This window comes from Pelobates fuscus, chromosome 12 (genome assembly GCF_036172605.1).
Source record: "Pelobates fuscus isolate aPelFus1 chromosome 12, aPelFus1.pri, whole genome shotgun sequence".
In the NCBI taxonomy this organism is placed as follows: domain Eukaryota; kingdom Metazoa; phylum Chordata; class Amphibia; order Anura; family Pelobatidae; genus Pelobates; species Pelobates fuscus.
This window is the reverse complement of record NC_086328.1, coordinates 133,785,493-133,808,231: the sequence shown is the minus strand read 5'-3', so window position 1 is coordinate 133,808,231 and position 22,739 is coordinate 133,785,493. Positions and strand designations below refer to the sequence as shown.

General features: G+C 38.5%; 1 protein-coding gene across 2 annotated transcripts in view; it reads left to right on the top strand.

Annotated features, from left to right (window-relative positions):
- Window positions 1-22,739, top strand: part of ANO3 (anoctamin 3) — a 349,289-nt gene that overhangs the window by 246,361 nt on the left and 80,189 nt on the right. For both annotated transcript variants that reach the window (XM_063438288.1, XM_063438287.1), the window contains 6 exons: window positions 3,436-3,567; window positions 5,295-5,401; window positions 6,802-6,857; window positions 9,375-9,496; window positions 11,244-11,378; window positions 12,689-12,785. In XM_063438288.1, the coding sequence (XP_063294358.1) occupies window positions 3,436-3,567; window positions 5,295-5,401; window positions 6,802-6,857; window positions 9,375-9,496; window positions 11,244-11,378; window positions 12,689-12,785 (649 nt within the window). The remainder of the gene's footprint in view (window positions 1-3,435; window positions 3,568-5,294; window positions 5,402-6,801; window positions 6,858-9,374; window positions 9,497-11,243; window positions 11,379-12,688; window positions 12,786-22,739) is intronic.

Genomic DNA, 22,739 nt, shown 5'->3' with positions numbered 1-22,739 from the left:
AGCATATCTCAATTTCCACCAATACTTGGTTGCAGAATAAGTCCTAGAAAATTCTACAGTGCCCATCACAGTAACCTGACTTGAACCCCATATGAAATCTCTGGTGGGATTTGAAGAAGGCGATTGCAGCATGCAAACCCAAGAATATTACTGAACTGGGAACCATTGCTCATGAGCAATGGGCTAAGATTCCTCAGGAATGCTGCCAGAAGCTGGTGTCTGGCTACGCATCTCATTTGCAGCAGGTCTACTAAGTCCTAAAGGTGCTTCCCATGAAGGGGTTGAATAATTTTGAGACTGGAGTAGTCATTATAAATCTCATTTTCAGTTGAATTGGGGGGAACCACTTGAAGCATTTGTTGTGTTGAGCTATTTCAATTGCTTTTGTTTGATTTGTTCATTGGAAACAGCTGAAAGTCTGTAAATTATGACAATAAACCTGATTTTCAATGGGGGTTGAATCATTTTTATTACAACTGTAGATAGATAGATTTGTGTGTCCGAAAACTAGTGTATATGAATTTGCTTATGATTGATTATTATTGGTGTGTTTCTTTATATGCTTTCCTTTATTGCAGCTCAAATGCAATCAAACATCTGTGTTCACCGATAAGCTGTTGATTTCAAAGGGATTCACATTCAGCTCAAAGTAATTGGATTATCTGCAGCAAGTACCATCTAATGGAGTTGTCCTAGTGAAATATTATGCTCTGAGTTTAATGCACTGAGTTCTGTAACATGCAATGTTTATAGTCAGTTTTAATCATTATATAACAGCTCAGCTTAGGGTTTTAAGGAACTCTATGGAATGAATGGGTTTTATTTGCTTTTTTATCGCTATTTTTATATAGCAGATGTTAATTGTTATCATTACTTCAGATGGCTTGTAAAAATATTGAAAACAATATTAGAAAATCACTTTGCATTCAGATGTCTCTGGATTAAGACACGTTTAGACAAATGTAACACCGAACACACTGTGTAAAAACAAGTTAAAGTGTAAAACAAAAATGACGGCCAGTAAAAATAAATAGATTAATATACTCTATCTGAAAAGCTGTATTCCCCAGGATTCCTCTAAAACATCAAAACATATTGCAAAAAACAAGGCGGGATACTGCAAAAAATATATATATCTCATAGGTAATAAGTAATCACTTATACACTCTCTGCTTATAACATTGCATTTGTGAGTGAAAAAAATATTTAAAGGCATATCACCATCTCTCCATGTACAGTGAGGCACTTAATGAACATATGCTGAAGGCAACACTTTTCATGCGTTATCATCTACGTAAACCCTCTCAGACTAGATGAATATATGTGGAAGAGAAATATGGTCATAATAGTGTCACACAGTTAATGCACTCCAAGAGATGTATTAGAAATATTCTGATAAACTTCTAATAATAATATGCATATTACAGGTCTTATTGCATCGGTCTTACTGATCTCGTCCCCTTATGACTACACCTCGCAATGTGCGGAATCCACACAATGGGAGTGGAGCTAAACTCAAGAGGCATCATGAGGTGCTGTCTGGAGGGGGCGAGATCGTGTTGGCAATAAGACCCGTGATATGCATATTATATAATTTATATATCTTTGTAAGTGCATTTACTGTGTTACACTATATATGAAAATATTTTTCTCCCACATATATTCACATGGTCTGAGAGCATTTACATTGAAGACACCGTGTGAAAGTTATATTTTCCATATATGTGCATGAGAAGAGCTTCCTCCAATGTATTTGGAGAGATGGCGATATGCCTTTAAATATTTTACCTCATGTGAGTGCAATTTTATAAGCAGATAGTGTCTATCAGGGTAGTTAAAGGACCACTATAGTGCCAGGAAAACAAACTTGTCTTTAGGTACCCCCCACCCTCAGGGTCCCACACGCGCCGGGCCTAAGGGGGAGGAAGGAGTTAATCACTTACCTTTCTCCAGTGCCGAGCTCCGCACATTCAATCAGTCCATAGGAAAGCATTTCTCAATGGACAGCTGTGTCTTCTCACTGTGATTTTCACAGTAAGAATCACGGAAGCGATTCTAGCGGCTGTCAATGAGACAGCCACTAGAGGCTGGATTAACCCTATTGTAAGCATAGCAGTTTCTCTGAAACTGATATGTTTATAGAAAAAAGGGTTAAACCTAGCTGGACCTGGCACCCAGACCACTTCATTGAGCTGATGTGGTCTGGGTGCCTATAGTGGTCCTTTAATACCATATGAGATACCAGTATATATAATTTTAGCAGTATCTCTTTTTGTTCTTTGCAATATTTAGACAAATATTGACGTGTTATAGAACAGCAAAATACCCAATATCTGCCAGTAAATATTCTGTAGCTTTGTTTCGTTATTTCTTTTTTTATTGTAATAATTCTGCACAATATTAACAGATTTTACAAAATCGTACTGTGTTTAAAAACATTTTACCAGGATATTATTATACAAATATCTATATGATTCTATAAAAGACCTCATGCTTGAGAATTGCATATGTGCTTAATTATTCCATAACCTGAGCCGAAACTAATTCATTTATCATATAACATCATGTCATTAAATGTACGAAATATAAAAAGACAATTAAATGAGTAATAATCATTTTCTAAGATTTTCAGAAGATATTACATTCTTTAAGTAATGCATATCCCATACAAAATCTTGTGTTGATGTGGGCAATCATGAGCCTGATTATTTTGACTAATTTGTTGTGTGAAAATTTTTCTGGGTTTTTAAATATTCTTTATTTATTTTTTATTTACTTTTTTAATTTTTAATTTTTTTAATTATGTTGAATAAGCAAGACACATACTTTGAAACATGCTCATGCTACCACATCTGGGGGAAGCAATATTTAGAAGTTACAAATAAGAAAAACGATTGCATCTATGCGTGGTACCCAAGTACAATCATTGACTTTGGGTTCTGATTGACTTTGGATGTGGGGCTACTACAATAACACCATTTTCAACAGGAATATGAACCAACAGCTACATAATTACAGAACAGCTGATAAACTGGATTCCCTCATTTCACTTTCTCCCCTTAACTCGATCAGTGTTATTTACTAAAGTTAAAATTGTCAACAATTAAAAGTGGATTTCAAATTCATGAGCAAAATAACTGAATTGGAAGAAGTTTGACTACTTTGACCATAAATTTGAAATTCCCAACAGTTCTCACTTTGGTGAATAACCCCATTATTATAAAGTATAGCTTGTAAATACTGCTTCTCCTACAGAAGGGAAGATAGTCATAAAACGTCTGATTTTAAGGCTTAAACAAAAAATATTCTTTCTTTTCAAATAATTTTAACCCAAGAAACATGTGGAGCATATTTATTATTAGAGTTCAAAAATTCTTTTTTCAAGATCAATGGGGACGAAACTGATTGCTATCGAATTCCCTTTCCCTCTTTTAGTTTACAGAGAAACATGAGGCAGCTGAAAAGCTGGCTTCCGAAAAACCCAATGAAGCTTGACAAAGAAGCCCTTCCAGACTTGGAAGAGACAGATTGTTATACTGCTCCATTCAGTCGTGCCCGGATGCACCAGTAAGTGATTATGAGCAAAATACACGTATCATGCATATTAAGTGATTCAGTAATTTGCTTACTCAAAATATTCATATTCTTGTACAATTATAAATATGTTTTCCAGATTGGATTAAATCTTGAAAAAGTAATATTTAGCTAGATCAGTTCATAAAACTTTAGCAAAACTGTAATCATTAAAATAAAGTGGTAAAATGCCATATGGATGTTATTGGAGACTGTTCTATAAAGCAAAGTACTGGACTCTAGGTTTGCATGCTATATTGCAGGGGTTCCCAACCCAATCGTCAAGTTCCCCCTACAAGTCTGGGATAAGGGATTATCCTGTTGTGTCTAAAGTGTTTTTTTTTCCTTTTTCTAAACACACCTTAGACATAACTGGGTAATCCCCAAGTCCTTGACTGTTATGGGGTACTTGGTTGGAAATCACTGCTATATAGTATAAAACCCTTATTTTATTTCCATTGGAAACAAAGGATGATGCATGATTCAGATCACAGAAAGCACCTCTTTGTCTCTGTAGGTTAAGAATAACCCATCACATTGGCATTTTAAGTGATAGTCTTTCAAACTATTACTTGTGTTTATTTATTTTTTTATTTATTTGCATTTCAAATCTCATGCATAATAAAGTTTTACATTAACCATTAATATGCCTTCCTGTTTCTGTTAGCCATCAGTCAGAGATAGTATGTCACACTGGCAAGCTTATGTCATTGCCATATTGAAGCACAAAAAAAAAATGGTAACTACGAGGGATAGAACTTCCTCTTCTAGATCTCCCAAATAAGCAACAACAACAAAAAACCCCTCTTCATTATGTACTAAACTTCTACTCAGTCTTGTGTATGATTTCATTTGGGCCACACTTCACCTGGACCTTTGATTTGAGAATAACCCGCATGTAGTCTAAAATGTGGCCAAGGCAGTGACAAAGTCTGAATGAAGGTCACTCCTAATACATACCTAAGATATACTATTATTTAATTTTTACCTTGTTTAGTAATTGGGATCATGCCCAGGTATACAAGAGTGTTACGGTGGGAATGGTGAGGAGAAGAAGAAGCACAACTATGTCCTCCAATTCTGTTACTCTTGATCCTTTCAGGGCACGGTAACCCTATCTGATAATCATTTCCACGCTTGCCTACTTTCATATCTTGGACTAGGTAATATGCCATCCTAAAACAATTAAGCAATAAATTACCCTTATATTCTGGGTGTAGTGAAAAATAAATCAAATGGTTCTTAATGGTCAGTCTGGTGGAGTATAATTTGTGCCTTTCTATGAATGGATGCAAATATTTAATTAATACTTGTATATAATAGCATTTGAAAATTGAAGTACAAATTCTTGGCACTCCCCCCCCTTTTTTAAAAAGCCATTAAAAGCTGTCTAAAGTGGAAAAACATTTCACAATTTGATTGAGGGGACATTTCCAAGATGCGTTTATGTTTTATGATGCTAAACCAAGAGAAAGAGTATTGAGCTGAGATTAGCTGATAGTCAAGTGTTTATGCCATGCGTGACCTTCAGCTGTCATAGAACAGCAATTTCCATGATGCTTTGTCAGATTGTAGATCATTATAAAACAGATGGAGTCCCCTGGTTTCCCACTTTGATACGTGAAAAGTCATTAAAAAGTAAGACATAAGCAAGATTATAAACATTAGAAGAATTATCTTTATCCTGAATGGATTGAAACATACACTGCTTCTTCCAACAGTTTCACAATAAACAACAAAGACACCTTCTTCAGCAACTCTACAAGAAGTCGTATAGTGCACCATGTTTTACAAAGAACGAAATATGAGGATGGGAAGTCAAAAATGGGTAAGATTATTTAATGTCCATTTCTATTTTTTAAGCCTATGGATACTGCAAAAAAATAAAATATATTTCTATGATTAATCCCAATGAGCAAAAACGTTGTCTTTCTTTTGTAGGCATCAGTGGTAGAAAGAGAATCCAGGCACTACAGTAGCTTTACAAAGACCCTTTCAGGGGTCGAAACATTACGGTGTCTCACTTGTCCTAATAAATACAATTGAAGATACTTGGGGTGTCTGGATCCTCTTTCTATCACTGATATCTACTCATTGCGGGTTGGTGCTGGCCCTTGGCCCAGTTTTGCACCTGGATCGTCACGTGATTAGAGTGCGGTTAATTTTCTTCTCTTCTCTTTTGTAGTCAGACATGGAGTACGGTTACACAATGCAAACTGCAGACTATGCGGGACTGGAATATACATTTTGAATTTTTTTTGAGTTAAGAAAAGGCAAAATGTGCAGTAATATTCTGCTGGCTAAAATGTATACAGAAATGGGTTTGCAACAGAGAACTGCAAACAATATGAGAATTAGACAATATGTTATTCCCCCTAATTACGTGTAGCTCCATTTAAAAAACAAAAAACAAAAAAAACAGTGTTTGTCCAGTAAGTCTTCCTATACTGGTTCCCCTCCCATGCCCTCCCCCCCCAAAAAACAGCTAAACTTATCTTCATTCCAGTACCAAGACCCTGTTCTCCCTTCAGCCCAATCTTACACTGTTGACATCACTCCCCTCGCCAGGAGGAGGAGGAGTATCAGGAAGGACAGGCAGAGGGGAGTACAGGTTGGAGGGGGGCATGGGGAGGGAAGGGTCATGCCATCATTGACTGTCTGTCACCAATATGCTGTGAGTGCTGTAGTCAGATGCCAATTTTGCACATAATTCACTTGGACTATTCTTCACGGCAGGCTAATGATGACCCAATGGCGCTGCTGGAGATAAAGTTACACCTCTGCAGCAAAGGGTTTAATTTCAGTATGTGGGTCATTTCATAGCAAAATAGCAAAATCAGTGATGTGGTCATAGTGTGCAGAATAACCTTTTAATATACTATGAAACCCAAAGTCAATGGATAAAACCAGCCTGGAACATGCACAGGAGCAGAAAGTATAAATACATGTATTTTAAATCTCAGGACTATATCAGAGCAGAGTAATACGTACAATATTGTGTTCCATTGAGTTTCAGATGTCCTGTCTCTTTAACAGCTGCCCCACTTTGTGATTCCACACAGTAAACCAAGCTGGGGGAGCATTGGAGCATTTTAAGCCTTATTTGTGTGTTTTGATCTAGATAATCTGTGGGAAGAAACTAATGCACAGTCAGAAGGGAAAACAAACATGCGTGAAAACCCAACTAGTAGGACCATTAACCAAAAGCAAATGTGTTTTTCTTTTCAGGTATAAATAGATTGCTCAGTAATGGCACATATGAGGCTGCGTTTCCCCCACACGAGGTAAGATGTTTGCACAATATGTTTGTGTGATCCACTGAAAAGAACCTTGGCAGAATGAGTTCATAATGTCACTTAATGGGCCACTAAAGTCAACCAGGCCATTTTATATCAATGAAGTGGCCACGGTGCAATGGTCCTGTCATTTTAACCTTCACAGTTAAAATAATGCCGTTCTGCAGAAACCACAATGTTTAAATTGAAGAGTTAAACACGCATCTAGTTTCAATATGTCTGTCAGTATGACAGCCACTAGAGGAACTTCCATTGGACTCAATGTTGAACATTATCAATGGTAGCTTATAAGAAAGCATTGAATTCAATGCAGATGTTTGGATGCGTGCACAGCCCTCTCTGCACATGTGCTTTAAGTCCCCATTATTCCTCCATGAGGAGCAATTGGATGGACCATCACCAGAGGAAGCCATGCCTCCTCAATGATGAGGAAAGATGAGCAGTGCCACGTGAGTCTCAGTGCTGGAAAAAGTTGTGTAAACAAGGGCAATAAACTAGATAGAGACACTACAGAGTTATGAATACGGGCTTGTATTCCTAATGCCAGTGTTACCTTTAAACTGCAGTAATAGTAATATTATAACTGATATATACTGTAATTCTTCACAGTTCGTGTCTGTGATATAATTTGATCATTTTCATAATGCACATTAGCATTTCTATCATCATGCTGTGTCGAAAAATTCACCATCAAAATGTACGTGTTCAAAGCTTTGTCAAAGTTTTTCAGGATAACTGTGGCACAAATTTGCAGAGATTTCACATCATGCTGCCTATTGCAGGCTATCAATCTTAGCTGAAGATAGCAAAACAATTGCATATAATGCTATTAGTCTGTCACACCGTTTGGAGCACTGGCAACCACAAGAATTGATGATATTTAAGCTTGAAGTTTGTCATAGCACAAGCTCATCTTAGTAGACATTTAGCCGATGAGATGTCACATCAGGCCAAGAGTGTAAGAAATAGAAAGACTTGCAAAAATAGGCACAGTGCGGGCATTGTCTCATAAATTCACGACACCGGGGGGTAGATTCATTTCCACCTGTCTACAAAAAGAAAACCAGCTGACGGGGGAAATTATGTTACTCTTCATTTTTACTTACACTTGCTAGAAAGTATTAAGAAGCAATAAAAACTACCGAAAGACGGTAGGTAGCATTTATATTTAAAATCAAAATCCATAAAACCAGATGGGAGAGGTGAAATCAATAAATTTAGATATGCCGAAAACCTAATTACCACAGTGCAATGTCACGAATTAACTTAGCCCGTTATGCTTTATATCTTGGCCTTTATGGATTCTTAAAGATGGTAGATTTTGTAAATAAGATGCATTGTTCTTCTAAATTACATTTTAGTTGTATGAATTAATAGAAATCCTCTAAAATATCTCAGAACAGTGCTGCCTTTGACTACACTCCCTCTCGCCCCCTAAAATGAAAGTGTCCTTCTTTATCCATTTGAAACGCTGGGAGCTATGTCTTTAGACAGAGTAATGGCATATTTTAAAAACAAAATAAATTTGCAAGAAACTACAGTAATTTGTAAATTGTGAAGCATATATGATATAGGCAATGTAACGATGAATATCATAGTTTAGGGATTATTCAGAGTTACCACCATTATTTGTATGGAGTAAAATTATTATGGGACATGCCTTTCTAGAATATCGAGTAACGGATTAAACTGTTGTGCTTATGCACAGTTTAATTAGATTACTGTGAATATAGGTTCTGTTTATGGCAAATCTCACTGTAAATATTATTGACACCATTTATACGTTCATGGATTTTCCAATAGCGTTATATCTGAGATCCATAAATCTAAATTATACAGAGCTTAGAAATGTTCACCCTTTACTTTGCAAATGCATTTTGTGCCCGATAAGCAGTGAATTCAGATGTGTTGCCGGCTGTATGTCTTTGTGGAAGACAGAATAACAATGTTATGAATCAATGAACCTATTAGCACAACTGAACAATGTAGAAAATATATTGGAAGCAATTCTGGCTTCAAACCGTAGCCTGGATGCATAATGTTAAATAAATATAAATGCTAAAAGAAAATGTACATAACGTATTTTAATAAACTGTTATATTACTTATAACTTCCAACCCCTGGTTTATAACTATTTGAAAATCCCAGCCTTCCAAACTACATAAACTTCTTAGTATCTCCCACTAAATTAACTTCCCAAGTGCCAAACCTCATCTATCATGCTGTGGGCAAAAGTACAGAATTGTACGTTTGTCCTAAAAAACCTAAACCAACGGAATAGTAAGGACCCCCTCACTGTAAGCATATATAAATTGAAGGCTTTACTCACCTGGTGTCATGTCAAAATATTTTAGGAGCTTTATGTCCTCAAGCTCTGAATTGATATTTAATATTACTTTATTATAATTCTGCATTTTTTGTATTTTGTTTTGCATTTTTAAAGTTACCTTTTAGTAAATGATGTGTGTGTGGTCCTTCATAATATAGATGTGTTTTATTTTATAGGGGAGCTACAAGAGTAGGCATCCTATTAAAACACACGGGGCCCAGAATCACAGGCACTTGCTGTATGAACGTTGGGCACGCTGGGGGATGTGGTATAAATATCAGCCTCTGGATTTAATCAGGTATGCATACAATTGTAGTTAATATTATTGCTATTTATATAGCGCCAACAGATTCCGTAGCACTTTACAATATTATGAGGGGGGGGATGTAACTATAAATAGGACAATTACAGGAAAACTTACAGGAACGATAGGTTGAAGAGGAACCTGCTCCAATGAGCTTACAGTCTAATGGTTACAATAATAGTTGTATAACAATTCGGCATAGCAGATGGTCAACCGGCTCAAAGGGAACCGACCAAGATAATATTTTGTTCTTCTCACTGCCAGGAAAAATGTGAATGCCTCTGATTTCATTGCTATAAATCACAGAAATCTATGAGCTAACTACTGATGTAACCATTGTGGTATATTAATTTCCTATCGCATCACATCATTTACGGGGCATTTTAAACACCATAACCACTACATCCCACTGTAGAGAGTATGGTGCTAACATGCCCTTGTTGCCATCTCCCACTTCTATGTAAAATATTTTTAAGCAGTTTGACACAAACTCAGGGTCTTCCAGGCAGGTCTCCCAACTGTTCTGAATCTGTCTGGATAGCCCTGATTCTGCTGCCCTGTCCTGCCATCCCAGCTTTTTTCCTGGTGTCCCACGTTTGTGGACATCAGGAAACAGTCTCCAGAAAGCATAGCGAGAGTGCATCACTAAGAACACTTGGACCATGAGTTCTATAACAGTGCATGGTCCAGCCTTAAAGGGACCAGCCAACTCGATTGGCAGTCAGCCTGACCTGCCCCTTCTATTGGACCTTCCTGGTCCATTCCTTTGGGTGCAGCCAGTGATGCAGGATGTGTTACTGATAGAGTTGAGTGGACACCTGGATGTTTGGGTTCGCCGAGTTCGGCCGAACTTTGTCAAAAAGTTTGAGTTCGGACTCGAACTTGACCCAAACTTGACCCCGAACCCGAACCCCATTGAAGTCAATGGGGACCAAAACTTTTGGGCACTAACATGGCTCTAAAAAAGTCCTGGAAAGGGCTAGAGGGCTGCAAGAGGAAGTAAAATGGGGTAAGAGCAGGACAAGTGCTCTGAAAACAAATGTGGATAGTGAAATCACTTAGAATAACATAAAATAAGCAGCTGCTTAGTAGATAACTCCCTAATTCCCACGGTATTAGGGAGCTATCTACCAAAAGGCTGAAAGACCTAATTTGGTCTTTCAGCCACATTTACTAACACTAAGTAAAGATTACTTAGTATTAGTAAATTCAGACCCTACTCGCTATACCGCAAGTAGGGGCATGTCTAGTAAACAGTGAGCAGCCAGTGGCTGCTCACTGTAAAAAAAAATTACAAAAAATTAAAACCTATTGGACCCCACTCCTGAACGGCGGGTGGGGGCCCAAAAGTAAAATAAAGGGGGGGGGGGGCTACTGTGCTCCCCCCTGGCCCCCACCCCTGAGCGGCGGATTGGGGCCCTAAATAACAATGAGGGGGGGGACGTACTGTCCTCCCACCCGGCCCCCACCCCTGAGCTGTGGGTGGGGGCCCTAAATAAGAATGAAGGGGGCCTACTGTCCTCCCCCCTGGCCCCAACCCCCCCACCCCCTCCTGCATATGCTCTTTGGGCAACTTTCTCAACTGGCTGAAACTCCAATCTCTGGTTAGTTGTTGTAAATAGTAGAATGACCTCTCTTGCTTTGCTCTCTCATTTTCTCATATAGTTACTGCTCAGAGAGTTGAGTAAAAGTTTTATAAGAATGTTCTAAGTAATCAGAAATTATCTTTTTCATCCCATAGGCGGTATTTTGGAGAGAAGATCGGCCTGTACTTTGCATGGCTGGGGTGGTACACCGGCATGCTGATACCTGCAGCTCTTGTTGGGTTATTTGTTTTTCTCTATGGCTTATTTACTATGGATTCCAGCCAAGTAAGGTGAGAGGCAACAAACAAGTTACTCAAACACACCATGAAATCAACCTCTGCTGTTTATTGTGCTGAGAGAGCAACTGTAACATGTCTCCTCTCTTAACATTTTAATATAAGGAATACAATAAATGTATTGTTTATTAAATTGCACGTGGAAGTATCTCTTGAGTTTTCTTACCCCTGCTAAGTGTCCTCCATCATTTTGAATTACCGGTAATTATGCTTCAAATGTCATGTTCATTATAGAAAAAAATATCTAATTACTGTTCTCTTTATACCTCCTGTTACAAAACGTCATCTACAGCCTGGTGTTGATGTGACTTTTAGAAACAGGAGGTATAAAGAGAAGGGACTTTGGGGGAGATTCATTAAACTATTGAGACCAAAAAATTGTAAAATATTGTAAAAGTGGCATAAACACAAACAGAATGTACCTGGTGAAAATATTTTGACCAAGATTCAGGGGACAGCATACACAGCCTGTTTTCACTATAAATGTAGTGTGTCCTGGGGGACTGATAAAAAGCCATACAGTCACCATTCTTGGTTCAATTAAAAGCAATGAGAGGTGTGATGGAATGTCTTCTGCCAGAACACTATAGGACTGTAGCAGGAGGCTCGAATTGAACTTGGCCTCTGCCAGCCAAACACTGTGCAGGTTTGAGCTTGAGTTTTTGGGCTGTGATCTCCGTACTCTCCAGGTTTGAACCGGCCCACTTAGCTATTTTGCAGGATATGTGAGCTTTGCATGCAGAAAAGTCAATTTGCTCCCTGGCCAAAAGTTGCCAATTGCATGCTGTTAAGGATGAGTATTTAGATTGCATATTTTAATTAAACAACTTGGGTGTGAATGGGTTAACGTTGACCTTGTACAGCCAATCTGAATGCAGTGTGAAAGAATGGACAGGATAAACAGGCTGATGTATTTGGAACAGGTTTAAAGCATTTCAAGATATTTCTAAGCGTAGATTATAAAGATGTGCATGCATTACTAATATAATATCCTACATGCTAAATGCTAGCACAGTTGGAATTGTATTTCAATAAGAGCTGGAGGATGCATTATGCACGGATTAATATCTGTCTCTAGGACATACGTGAAAAACAAAATCTCATGTATGAACTCTTCTTTCTATAAATTAATCAAATATAAAAATGGGATCTTTCGACTTGTACAAACGTCAAGTGGGCAGTTTTACTCATATGTTCTGTACTCAATTATGCTATCAGTATATTGTTTGAAGAGTACCAGATGATAAATTCTGGTGCATTCCATGTTTTTAAATTTATTTTTTTTACATTTCTTTTCATGACAGCATAGAGATCTGTGAGGCAAACGAAACCATCATGTGCCCAATGTGTGAGAAGAACTGCACGTTGCAGAGATTAAATGAGAGCTGCATCTATGCAAAGGTAATGTGTCATCCTTTATATGGTCAGATGTATCCAGATACCCTGAGATTATTACCAGCTATGTGTGGACATGGACAGATAGGAAAATGGCATCCTAATATGGATTAAGCATTATAATGGGGAAAAGGGATAGTTATAGTGTAATCTCAACAAGCTCAAAGCATTCCAGAGCAGACCAACATGAAACCACAAACCACAGCCTAGAAGTCACACAGAAGAAGTCCAGAATGGATCCATTAATGGTAGACACTTTGTTTCTTCGTCTGAGTGAGTGTCTGTGCGTGTGTGTGTGTGTGTGTGTGTGTGTGGAAGGAGGGGGGAGGGGTCTCTTTAAAGCTAACACACTCTTTCCAATCAATTAGCTATTATCACAACATCCTGGTAATCTTCCCCAGCTTATCTAATATCCTACCAGTTATTGAATTTATGTTCATTATTGATCAATAATCTCAAACAAGGGAAGATATGAAAAACATAACTTTGTTTTATAGGCATTCTTTGTACCTTGCACAATACCAGTTCTGAGGTCATACTTGGATAAATAAAAATTACACCTAGTTATCTTTATTTTTCCTCAAAGCAACTAATACATAATGTAGACATTCCTCTGGAGCATGTAGAACTTTGTTTTGTAAAATTGAATAACATTAAAGGGACACTATGGTCACTAGAACAACTACAGCTATTGCATTTGTTCTGGTGAGTAGAATCAATCCCTTCAGACTTTTTGCTGTAAACACTGTCTTGTCGGAGAAAATGCAGTGTTTACATTGAAGCCTAGGGGTATCTCCACTGTCCACTCCTTAGATGTCTGCTAAAGCTGCTTCCTGGGGCAGTGCTGCACAGTGTGACTCACATTCAGTGTCTCCTCCCTCTGCATGGAGACACTGAACCTTTTCTCATAGAGAGGCATTGGTTCAATTCATCTCTATGAGGAGATGCTGATTGTCCAGGACTATGTCTGACTTGTGCTGGCTCTGCCCCTGATCTATCTCCTTGACAGTCTCAGCCGACCCTATGGGAAGCATTGTCATTTGGCTCAGACCACCACTTCTGATGATGTCAGCAGACAGCAGGCAGAGCTGGGACAGAGGCAGAAGCTTCAGACTTGAATATAGTAATATTTTACTATATTTAGGGAGACAAAGGGGAGCCAGGGGGCTAGATTGTGGTTTTAACACTATAGGATCAGGAATATTTGTTTGTGTGCCGGACCCTAAAGTGCTCCTTTAATAACATTTAATAATTAAAAGATTATTTTTCGTCAAACACACTACCATTGCAAATACCATTCTCTGTCTGTCCTTTGAAAACTTAACAAGTTGTCATGATTCCCATTATCTGTTAGATCGTTACCTATTAGTAAATATGTGCTTTGTACTTTACCCCATCCCTGTTTCCTTTTTTTCCTTAGAGGAACATCCTAATTGAAAAATGTTTTTTAAACAAATTAGTACACGTACCCACAATGACAACATGCACGTATTTATTGCAGCATTTATTTTGTTTGGGATCTATCTAAAAACAGCTTGCAGGCCAATGCTGCTCAGTCAGAAGCTCTGGGTAATTGCTGCCTCTTTAGCTTTGCTCTCCTGAGCTAAACAAACCAGGAAGTAACAGAGCCGGTTGTGTGATGAACAGCCAGGGGGTGTAACCAGGTTAATTTAAAAATGTGCCAATGTCTAGTGTAATGTTTTTTTTCAAAATGAAAAAATGTGAAGAACTGAAGTTTCACAAGTAAAAGCACTTTAACAAAAACGCTACAGGTGTTTGGAGTATTCCTTTCACTTAAAGGAGCACTATAGTGCCAGGAAAACAAACTCATTTTCCTGAGACTATAAGGTCTTTGGGTCCCCCACCCCCCCATCATCAGGGCCCCCCTCCTGCTGGGCTATGGGGTTAAAACCCCTACAGCCACTTACCTTTCTCCAGCTCTGGGCTCCCTCCTGCTGACATCAGCGCCGAATGTGCATACACGGCAAGAGCCGCGCGCACATTTAAACCGGCCATAGGAAAGCATTACTCAATGCTTTCCTATGGACATCCAGCGTCTTCTCACTGTGATTTTCACAGTGAGAATTGCGGAAGCGCCTCTTGAGGCTGTCAGTGAGACAGCCACTAGAGGCTGTATTAACCCTCATTGAAACATAGCAGTTTCTCTGAAACTATGTTTTAAGATGCAGGGTTGAAACTAGAGGGACCTGGCACCCAGACCACTTCATTGAGCTGAAGTGGTCTGGGTGCCTATAGTGGTCCTTTAATGCACTGCTCTTCCAATCTGAGGATTTTTTTTTTACACATTTATATGTAAAACTTACTATTTTATGGAAGAGACACCTGGGATTTTATATAAACATCACAGTTCTCAAAACATATGTTGAGTGAGGAGTCGGCAGTGAGCTGGAGGATTGACATCACATTTCCTCATTATTATAAGTTATTATATATTTGACGGAAGTGCCTTCTACTAAGACAATTCTGACATGTAGAGGGGCAGATGTTGTGCTTGCTGGGGTCATTGAATCTATTGCACCTCTCCTCTTACACCATGTACGCAAGAGTGTAGACTTTAACTCCATTCCATTGAAAACAGGTTACCCCTAACAAAGGCACGTGGGACACACAACCTTTTATTACATTTTTGTATTTCTAACGATATAATATTCCTTCAATGACATTGCTGCTGTAAAGATTTTTTCTGATGTTTGATTAAAGGTTTATTTGGGCCGTTTAACATAGCTAGATGTTATGTTCTGTGTCATCGTATCCCTGTTCATATTTTAATTGACAAGTTTTTAAGCTAGTTAATCTATCCATTGTTGATAGGAGGGTAGAGTCAAACTAGACTGATATGAATTATTAACCACTCTGTCCTCTAATCAAATTACTAGACTTTTCAGCATAACCATGTTTGGGCCAAATTTTGGCTGATGAGTTGGTATAATACCTCCCTGGTACTAATATGAGGGCCAATATCCTTATTTAGGTTTTATTTTTTTAACTATATAATGTGCTGACTATCTAGCAAGCGCTGGCCAGCTGCCACATGATCCATCCTTGCTCCATTTAGGTGTCCAGGTCAGACGCATTTCGGTTTTCATAACTGAATTTTTTGGCTGAACAGAACCCACACCGAACATCAACGTCCTGAACCAAATTTTCAATTTAGAAAATTTTGCTCAGAAAAAAACCTAAAAAAGTATCTCTGTGCGCAAGTCTACAAATTAAACCATAAGGAATGTCAGCGCATGCCACCAGGATCTGTAACTACTCATGAATCCCAGATGTAACATGTACATGCACATCTGACTCCGGATCCTGTACGGATAATTGTGGAACAAAATATTACAAATAATATTTTGTGCCAATTATAAAAAATGTATAGTTTTATTAATATTAAAATATTAAATACTAATAATATGAATATTAATATGGGGATGTTAAATAATCTAAACATGCTATACTATTAAGATGATATCACAATTTAAATAATTGCAAGTAATAATTAAGATAATTAAGTATCAAAAATGCAATACTAGAATGCAGCTAGATGAGTGTTCAATATATCTCTATGTACCCATAGTTTAACCCCTTAAGGACACATGACATGTGTGACATGTCATGATTCCCTTTTATTCCTGAAGTCTGGTCCTTAAGGGGTTAAGTGTAAGCCACTCGCGGTTCTCGTTTCACTTATCACACGTTTGACACAGGGCACTTTTTGCTTTCTTCTTTTCTGTTTCTTCTTTATAAAGTTTATTTATTTTTACCTCTAAGAAGTGTTTTGTAACTTGATGGTAATCTATTGAGATTTGAACCTGAATAGAGTGTTTTTCTTGTTTGTTTGCAGTTACATAATTAGGTAATTAGGATTATCCCCATTTTGATGACTAGTTAACCGCTTAAGGCTTTGGTATACTTTTCGTGTCCAATTGCACTCTTTTTGTATTTGAGATTAAAATAATGATTATACTTTGCATTTAAAAAATAATTTACAATGTATTTCCTTCTAACTTCCTTACAGTCAGACCATTCAATACTAACCCACATTCTTATTTCTCTTACAAAAGGTGTTGTGAATTGGACTTTGATTCTTCTTACTCACCTTTTTGAGTTAGCACATACTGGATTTTATAGCTCGGCAGAATCAACAAAACCTATTTGTTTACTGTATTAGGGTGGTTTAATTGCTTTGGAGTTATAAATTGAATTAGATCATTGTCTAATGGACAGCTTACACTCTCAATTTTTCTCAATGTAAAAAAAAAAAAAAATCCTGCTACTTGGTTTTAAATAGCTACACATATTGTAGTAATGCATTTTTTTCTTTAAAGTGATATTTTTGGCATAATATATTAAAAACAATCCCAGTCGAATCTTGACCTCTGCCCTTTTGTGGTTCGAGTAGCTTGTTAGATATATTCAGTGTTAGACATGGCTTGTTTTTGACTGTTGTGACTTGACCTTGGCTAGTTTAATAAATATGTGCTTATCTGAAATCATGACCGCAGCCAGTTTAGTGACATTGCTTGTCTGTTCTCGGACCTTTTCACCTCTTTGCTTCCTTGGGGATATTTTTCGGTCCCGACATTCTAATGACCAGTCACCTTCCTGCTCTTAACATGCCTTTGCTTTGTTAAATAATAACTAAAGGGAAAGAGGCAATCCTTTGGTCCACACATCTACCATAACTGTAGAGTAAGAGACATTTACCTCCTGCTCAGAAACAGTAGAGGAAGGAAATGATGGACCCAAAGGGATTAACAAATTATGATCTTGAGTATGTTGTATTTGTACTCTTGCATTTGCTACTGTACATGCTTGCTGTTTTTCCTGATGGAATCAGATATTGGCAGTGACTCTAATAGTTGTGTCAGTGGCTTTATTCATAAAATGAAACATTTTTATAATACATTAAAGGACCACTATAGTCACCCAGACCACTTCAGCTCAATGAAGTGGTCTGGGTGCCAGGTCCCCCAGGTTTTAACCCTGCAGCTGTAAACATACCAGTTTCAGAGAAACTGCTATGTTTACATTGCAGGGTTAATCCAGCCTATAGTGGCTGTCTTCGTGACAGCCGCTAAAGGCGCTTCCGCGACGCTCAATGCGAAAATCGCATTGATTACGCAGATAGTTCATAGGAAAGCATTGAGTAATGCTTTCCTTTGGGCGTTTTGAATGCCTGTGCGGCTATGGCCGCGCATGCGCATTCAACTCCACTCAGGAGCTGACGTCGGAGGGGGAGGAGAGGTCACCAGTGCCGAGGGAGCCCAGCGCTGGATAAAGGTAAGTGGCTGAAGGGGTCTATCTTCTCAGTCAAATAATATGTAAATTGCACGAACAGATCCGTTGGTGTATAACTTCATTGGATGTATCTGTTTCGGTATCCTAGGGATAGGACAGGAACAAAAAGACAGAGGGTGGGAGGGGTAGGAGGGGTTACTTATACCTTTGGTTTTACTTAGGTTCTTGTCTAATTAGGGATAGGGATGAGCTACTGCTCCCTAGTAAAATTGCTACTGCCCCCTAGTAAAGCAATACAAACCTTAAGACCTTTTACAGATTTTTGATCAGTTACCTGCCTACTGGGATAAATTGAAGCCCCTAGATGCATGCTACCCCATGGTGGCACCAAATTTAAAACAGGAACATTTTGCTTTTCGATATGGAGCATCTTAAATATTTTCAGTTTCTACATAAAATATATTGCTCATATGCAAATTAAATTGTAAAGGTATTTAAAAAAGGTATTGCAAGAAACTGCAATACTTCATTATTTTTAAACTTTATTCATAAACTTTAAATGAAGACTTCATCACTGAGCTAACCCTAATGCTAACTAATCCTAAGTATCCTATCCGGAACTAACTCTTGCCAGATTAAACCCTTACTCTGGCTAACACTAAAACTATCAATGCACTATCTACGTGAGAGACAATCACTGTGATCACATAGAAACATAGAAACATAGAATGTGACGGCAGATAAGAACCATTCGGCCCACCTAGTCTGCCCAGTTTTCTAAATACTTTCATTAGTCCCTGGCCTTATCTTATAGTTAGGATAGCCTTATGCCTATCCCACGCATGCTTAAACTCCTTTACTGTGTTAACCTCTACCACTTCAGCTGGAAGGCTATTCCATGCATCCACTACCCTCTCAGTAAAGTAATACTTCCTGATATTATTTTTAAACCTTTGTCCCTCTAATTTAAGACTATGTCCTCTTGTTGTGGTAGTTTTTCTTCTTTTAAATATAGTCTCCTCCTTTACTGTGTTGATTCCCTTTATGTATTTGAATGTTTCTATCATATCCCCCCTGTCTCGTCTTTCCTCCATGCTATACATGTTAAGATCCTTTAACCTTTCCTGGTAAGTTTTATCCTGCAATCCATGAACCAGTTTAGTAGCCCTTCTTTGAACTCTCTCTAAGGTATCAATATCCTTCTGAAGATAGGGTCTCCAGTACTGTGTACAGTACTCCAAGTGAGGTCTCACCAGTGTTCTGTACAATGGCATGAGCACTTCCCTCTTTCTACTGCTAATACCTCTCCCTATACAACCAAGCATTCTGCTAGCATTTCCTGCTGCTCTATTACATTGTCTGCCTACCTTTAAGTCATCAGAAATAATCACCCCTAAATCCCTTTCCTCAGATGTTGAGGTTAGGACTCTATCAAATATTCTGTACTCTGCCCTTGGGTTTTTACGTCCAAGATGCATTATCTTGCACTTATCCACATTAAATGTCAGTTGCCACAACTCTGACCATTTTTCTAGTCTACCTAAATCATTTTCCATTTGGCTTATCCCTCCTGGAACATCAACCCTGTTACATATCTTAGTATCATCCGCAAAAAGACACACCTTACCATCAAGACCTTCTGCAATATCACTAATAAAAATATTAAAGAGAATGGGTCCAAGTACAGATCCCTGAGGTACCCCACTGGTGACAAGCCCAAGCTTCGAATATACTCCATTGACTACAACCCTCTGTTGCCTGTCACTCAGCCACTGCCTTACCCATTCAACAATATTGGAATCCAAACTCAAAGATTGTAGTTTGTTGATAAGCCTTCTATGTGCAACATTGCCTTAGCCATGCCAAATTGCCAAATCTAGGTACCTGGTTGTCAGTGTGATCAGACAACCAGCAAGCTAGCAAATCACTGTTAGTATTCTGTATCATTACTGAGGCAGACAGCAATAACCAGTCAACCTCAGATCCTAGAATGATCCTAGAATGTAAAGCTAAGTCATCATCAGCGGTCAATCAGGGCATAGGACCGCTGTAATGGGCTATCACAGCAGATTCTCATGCCATAGCCATCATGGAGTAATTATTGACGGCCTCAGTGACATCATCATAGCAATCACAGCATGTACTGGTTTAAATGGAGGACCTCTAGCAACCTTACACTGATAAGCATGCAATGTCCAGGGCACTGGATGTTAGGGTTAGTCCCTGATTAGTTCCTCAGTTGGTAACAGAGGTGCTGGAAAAACTACAACAAAACAACAAAACAACCACATCCCTTATAGCTCAAAATGCAATGTTTCCTTTGTAGTAGATCGGGATGGGGTGGGGGGTGGGGGGAGGGTATAGATTGTTCTGGGTACACCCCAAGAATTATAGCATTCTTAACAGTTTGACAAAAATGGAAATTGCTATACAATTAACGCTAGACTGCATAACTTCTAAACGAAGTGTCCGCGATGTATCATTGTTAACTGATGGGATCTCCACATAAAGCCAAGTTATATTACACTGGGTCATGATAATTATTTTTAATTAATAAAAATCCCTCAGTAGCGAAATGGGCTAAACAAAGAAAATGGGTTCTGATACAGCAGAATAGTATAAGATTAGACATACTAAAAGCTTACATTTCTATATTTCACATACAATACTATTGAAAGCTGAATAATAAATAGTGTGATCCAGTTCAAAGTGAATGCACTCCATCTATATATTAGTTTAGTTTCTTGCTCCTGTGTACCTAACTTTGTAATTCATACGGGTGAGAGCGGATGAGAAACAAAGGATTAGATCCTATCAATGATGATTTCAGTTCTCAGTGCGGAGGCAGATGACAGCAATAAACAGGATAAAATAAGCTGGAATGCCCTCGCTACAGATCTGGGCATGCCATAAAAGCTTGTTTTTTACGGGCTTGCTGCCAGATGTGTGAATAGTCTGTGCCTTATCATACAAACACAATTCCAGATCTATTGTCACACCCACTGCCCCTTACGTACTAGTATTACACAGACTACTATTCAAAAACTGCCATTCATAGGAACCTACAGATATCAGTGACATCGCAGCAATGATGACAACTGAGCAAAGACACAATGCGATAGCAGATCCGCCAATGCTTTCAAGGTCTCTTCCAGCAGTAGGCATTACTACTATTATTTTATTATTTATAGATATACCGTATATACTCGAGTATAAGCCGACCCGAAAATAAGCCGAGGCCCCTAATTTTACCCCAAAAAACTGGGAAAACTTATTGACTCGAGTATAAGACTAGGGTGGGAAATGCAGCAGCTGCTGGTAAATTTCTAAATAAAATTAGATCCTTAAAAAATTATATTAATTGAATATTTATTTACAGTGTGTGTATATAATGAATGCAGTGTGTGTATGAGAATGCAGTGTGTGTGTATGAGAATGCAGTGTGTGTGTGTGTGAGAATGCAGTGTGTGTATGAGTGCAGTGTGTGTATATGAATGAAGTGTGTATGAGAATGCTGTGTGTATGAGTGCAGTGTGTATGAGTGCAGTGTGTATGAGTGCAGTGTGTATGAGTGCAGTGTGTATGAGTGCAGTGTGTATGAGTGCAGTGTGTGTGTATGAGAATGCTGTGTATGAGTGCAGTGTGTGTATGAGTGCAGTGTGTGTGTATGAGTGCAGTGTGTGTGTATGAGTGCAGTGTGTGTGTATGAATGCAGTGTGTGTGCATGAATGCAGTGTGTGTGCATGAATGCAGTGTGTGTGCATGAATGCAGTGTGTGTGCATGAATGCAGTGTGTGTGTATGAGTGCAGTGTGTGTGTGTATGAATGCAGTGTGTGTGTATGAATGCAGTGTGTGTGCATGAATGCAGTGTGTGTGTGTATGAGTGCAGTGTGTGTGTATGAGTGCAGTGTGTGTGTATGAGTGCAGTGTGTGTGTATGAGTGCAGTGTGTGTGTATGAATGCAGTGTGTGTGTGTATGAATGCAGTGTGTGTGTGTGTATGAGTGCAGTGTGTGTGTGTGTGTGTATGAATGCAGTGTGTGTGTGTGTATGAATGCAGTGTGTGTGCATGAATGCAGTGTGTGTGTGTATGAGTGCAGTGTGTGTATGAATGCAGTGTGTGTGTATGAATGCAGTGTGTGTATGTGTGTGTGTAATGCAGAGTGTGATGCAGAGCCTTGGTGGGGGGTGGGCATTTTTATTTTTTAATTATTATTTTAATATTTTTTTTGTTTCATTACATTTTTTTATTATTATTATTTTTTTATTTTATTATTATTTTTTATTTTATTATTATTTTTATTTTATTATTATTATTTTTTTATTATTAATATATATATATATATACATTTTTTCGTCCCCCCTCCCTGCTTGCTAGCTGGCCAGGGAGGGGGGCTCTCCTTCCCTGGTGGTCCAGTGGATGGGCACTGTGTAGGAGGGGGCTGTGGGGGCTGCAGAGAGCGTTACTTACCTTTCCTGCAGCTCCTGTCAGCTCTCTCCTCCTCCGCCGGTCCGTTCAGCACCTCGGTCAGCTCCCAGTGTAAATCTCGCGAGATTTACACTGTGAGCTGACAGAAGAGCTGAACGGACCGGCAGAGGAGGAGAGAGCTGACAGGAGCTGCAGGAAAGGTAAGTAACATCTCTCTGCAGCCCCCACAGCCCCAGTCTGTATTATGGCAATGCAAATTGCCATAATACAGACTATTG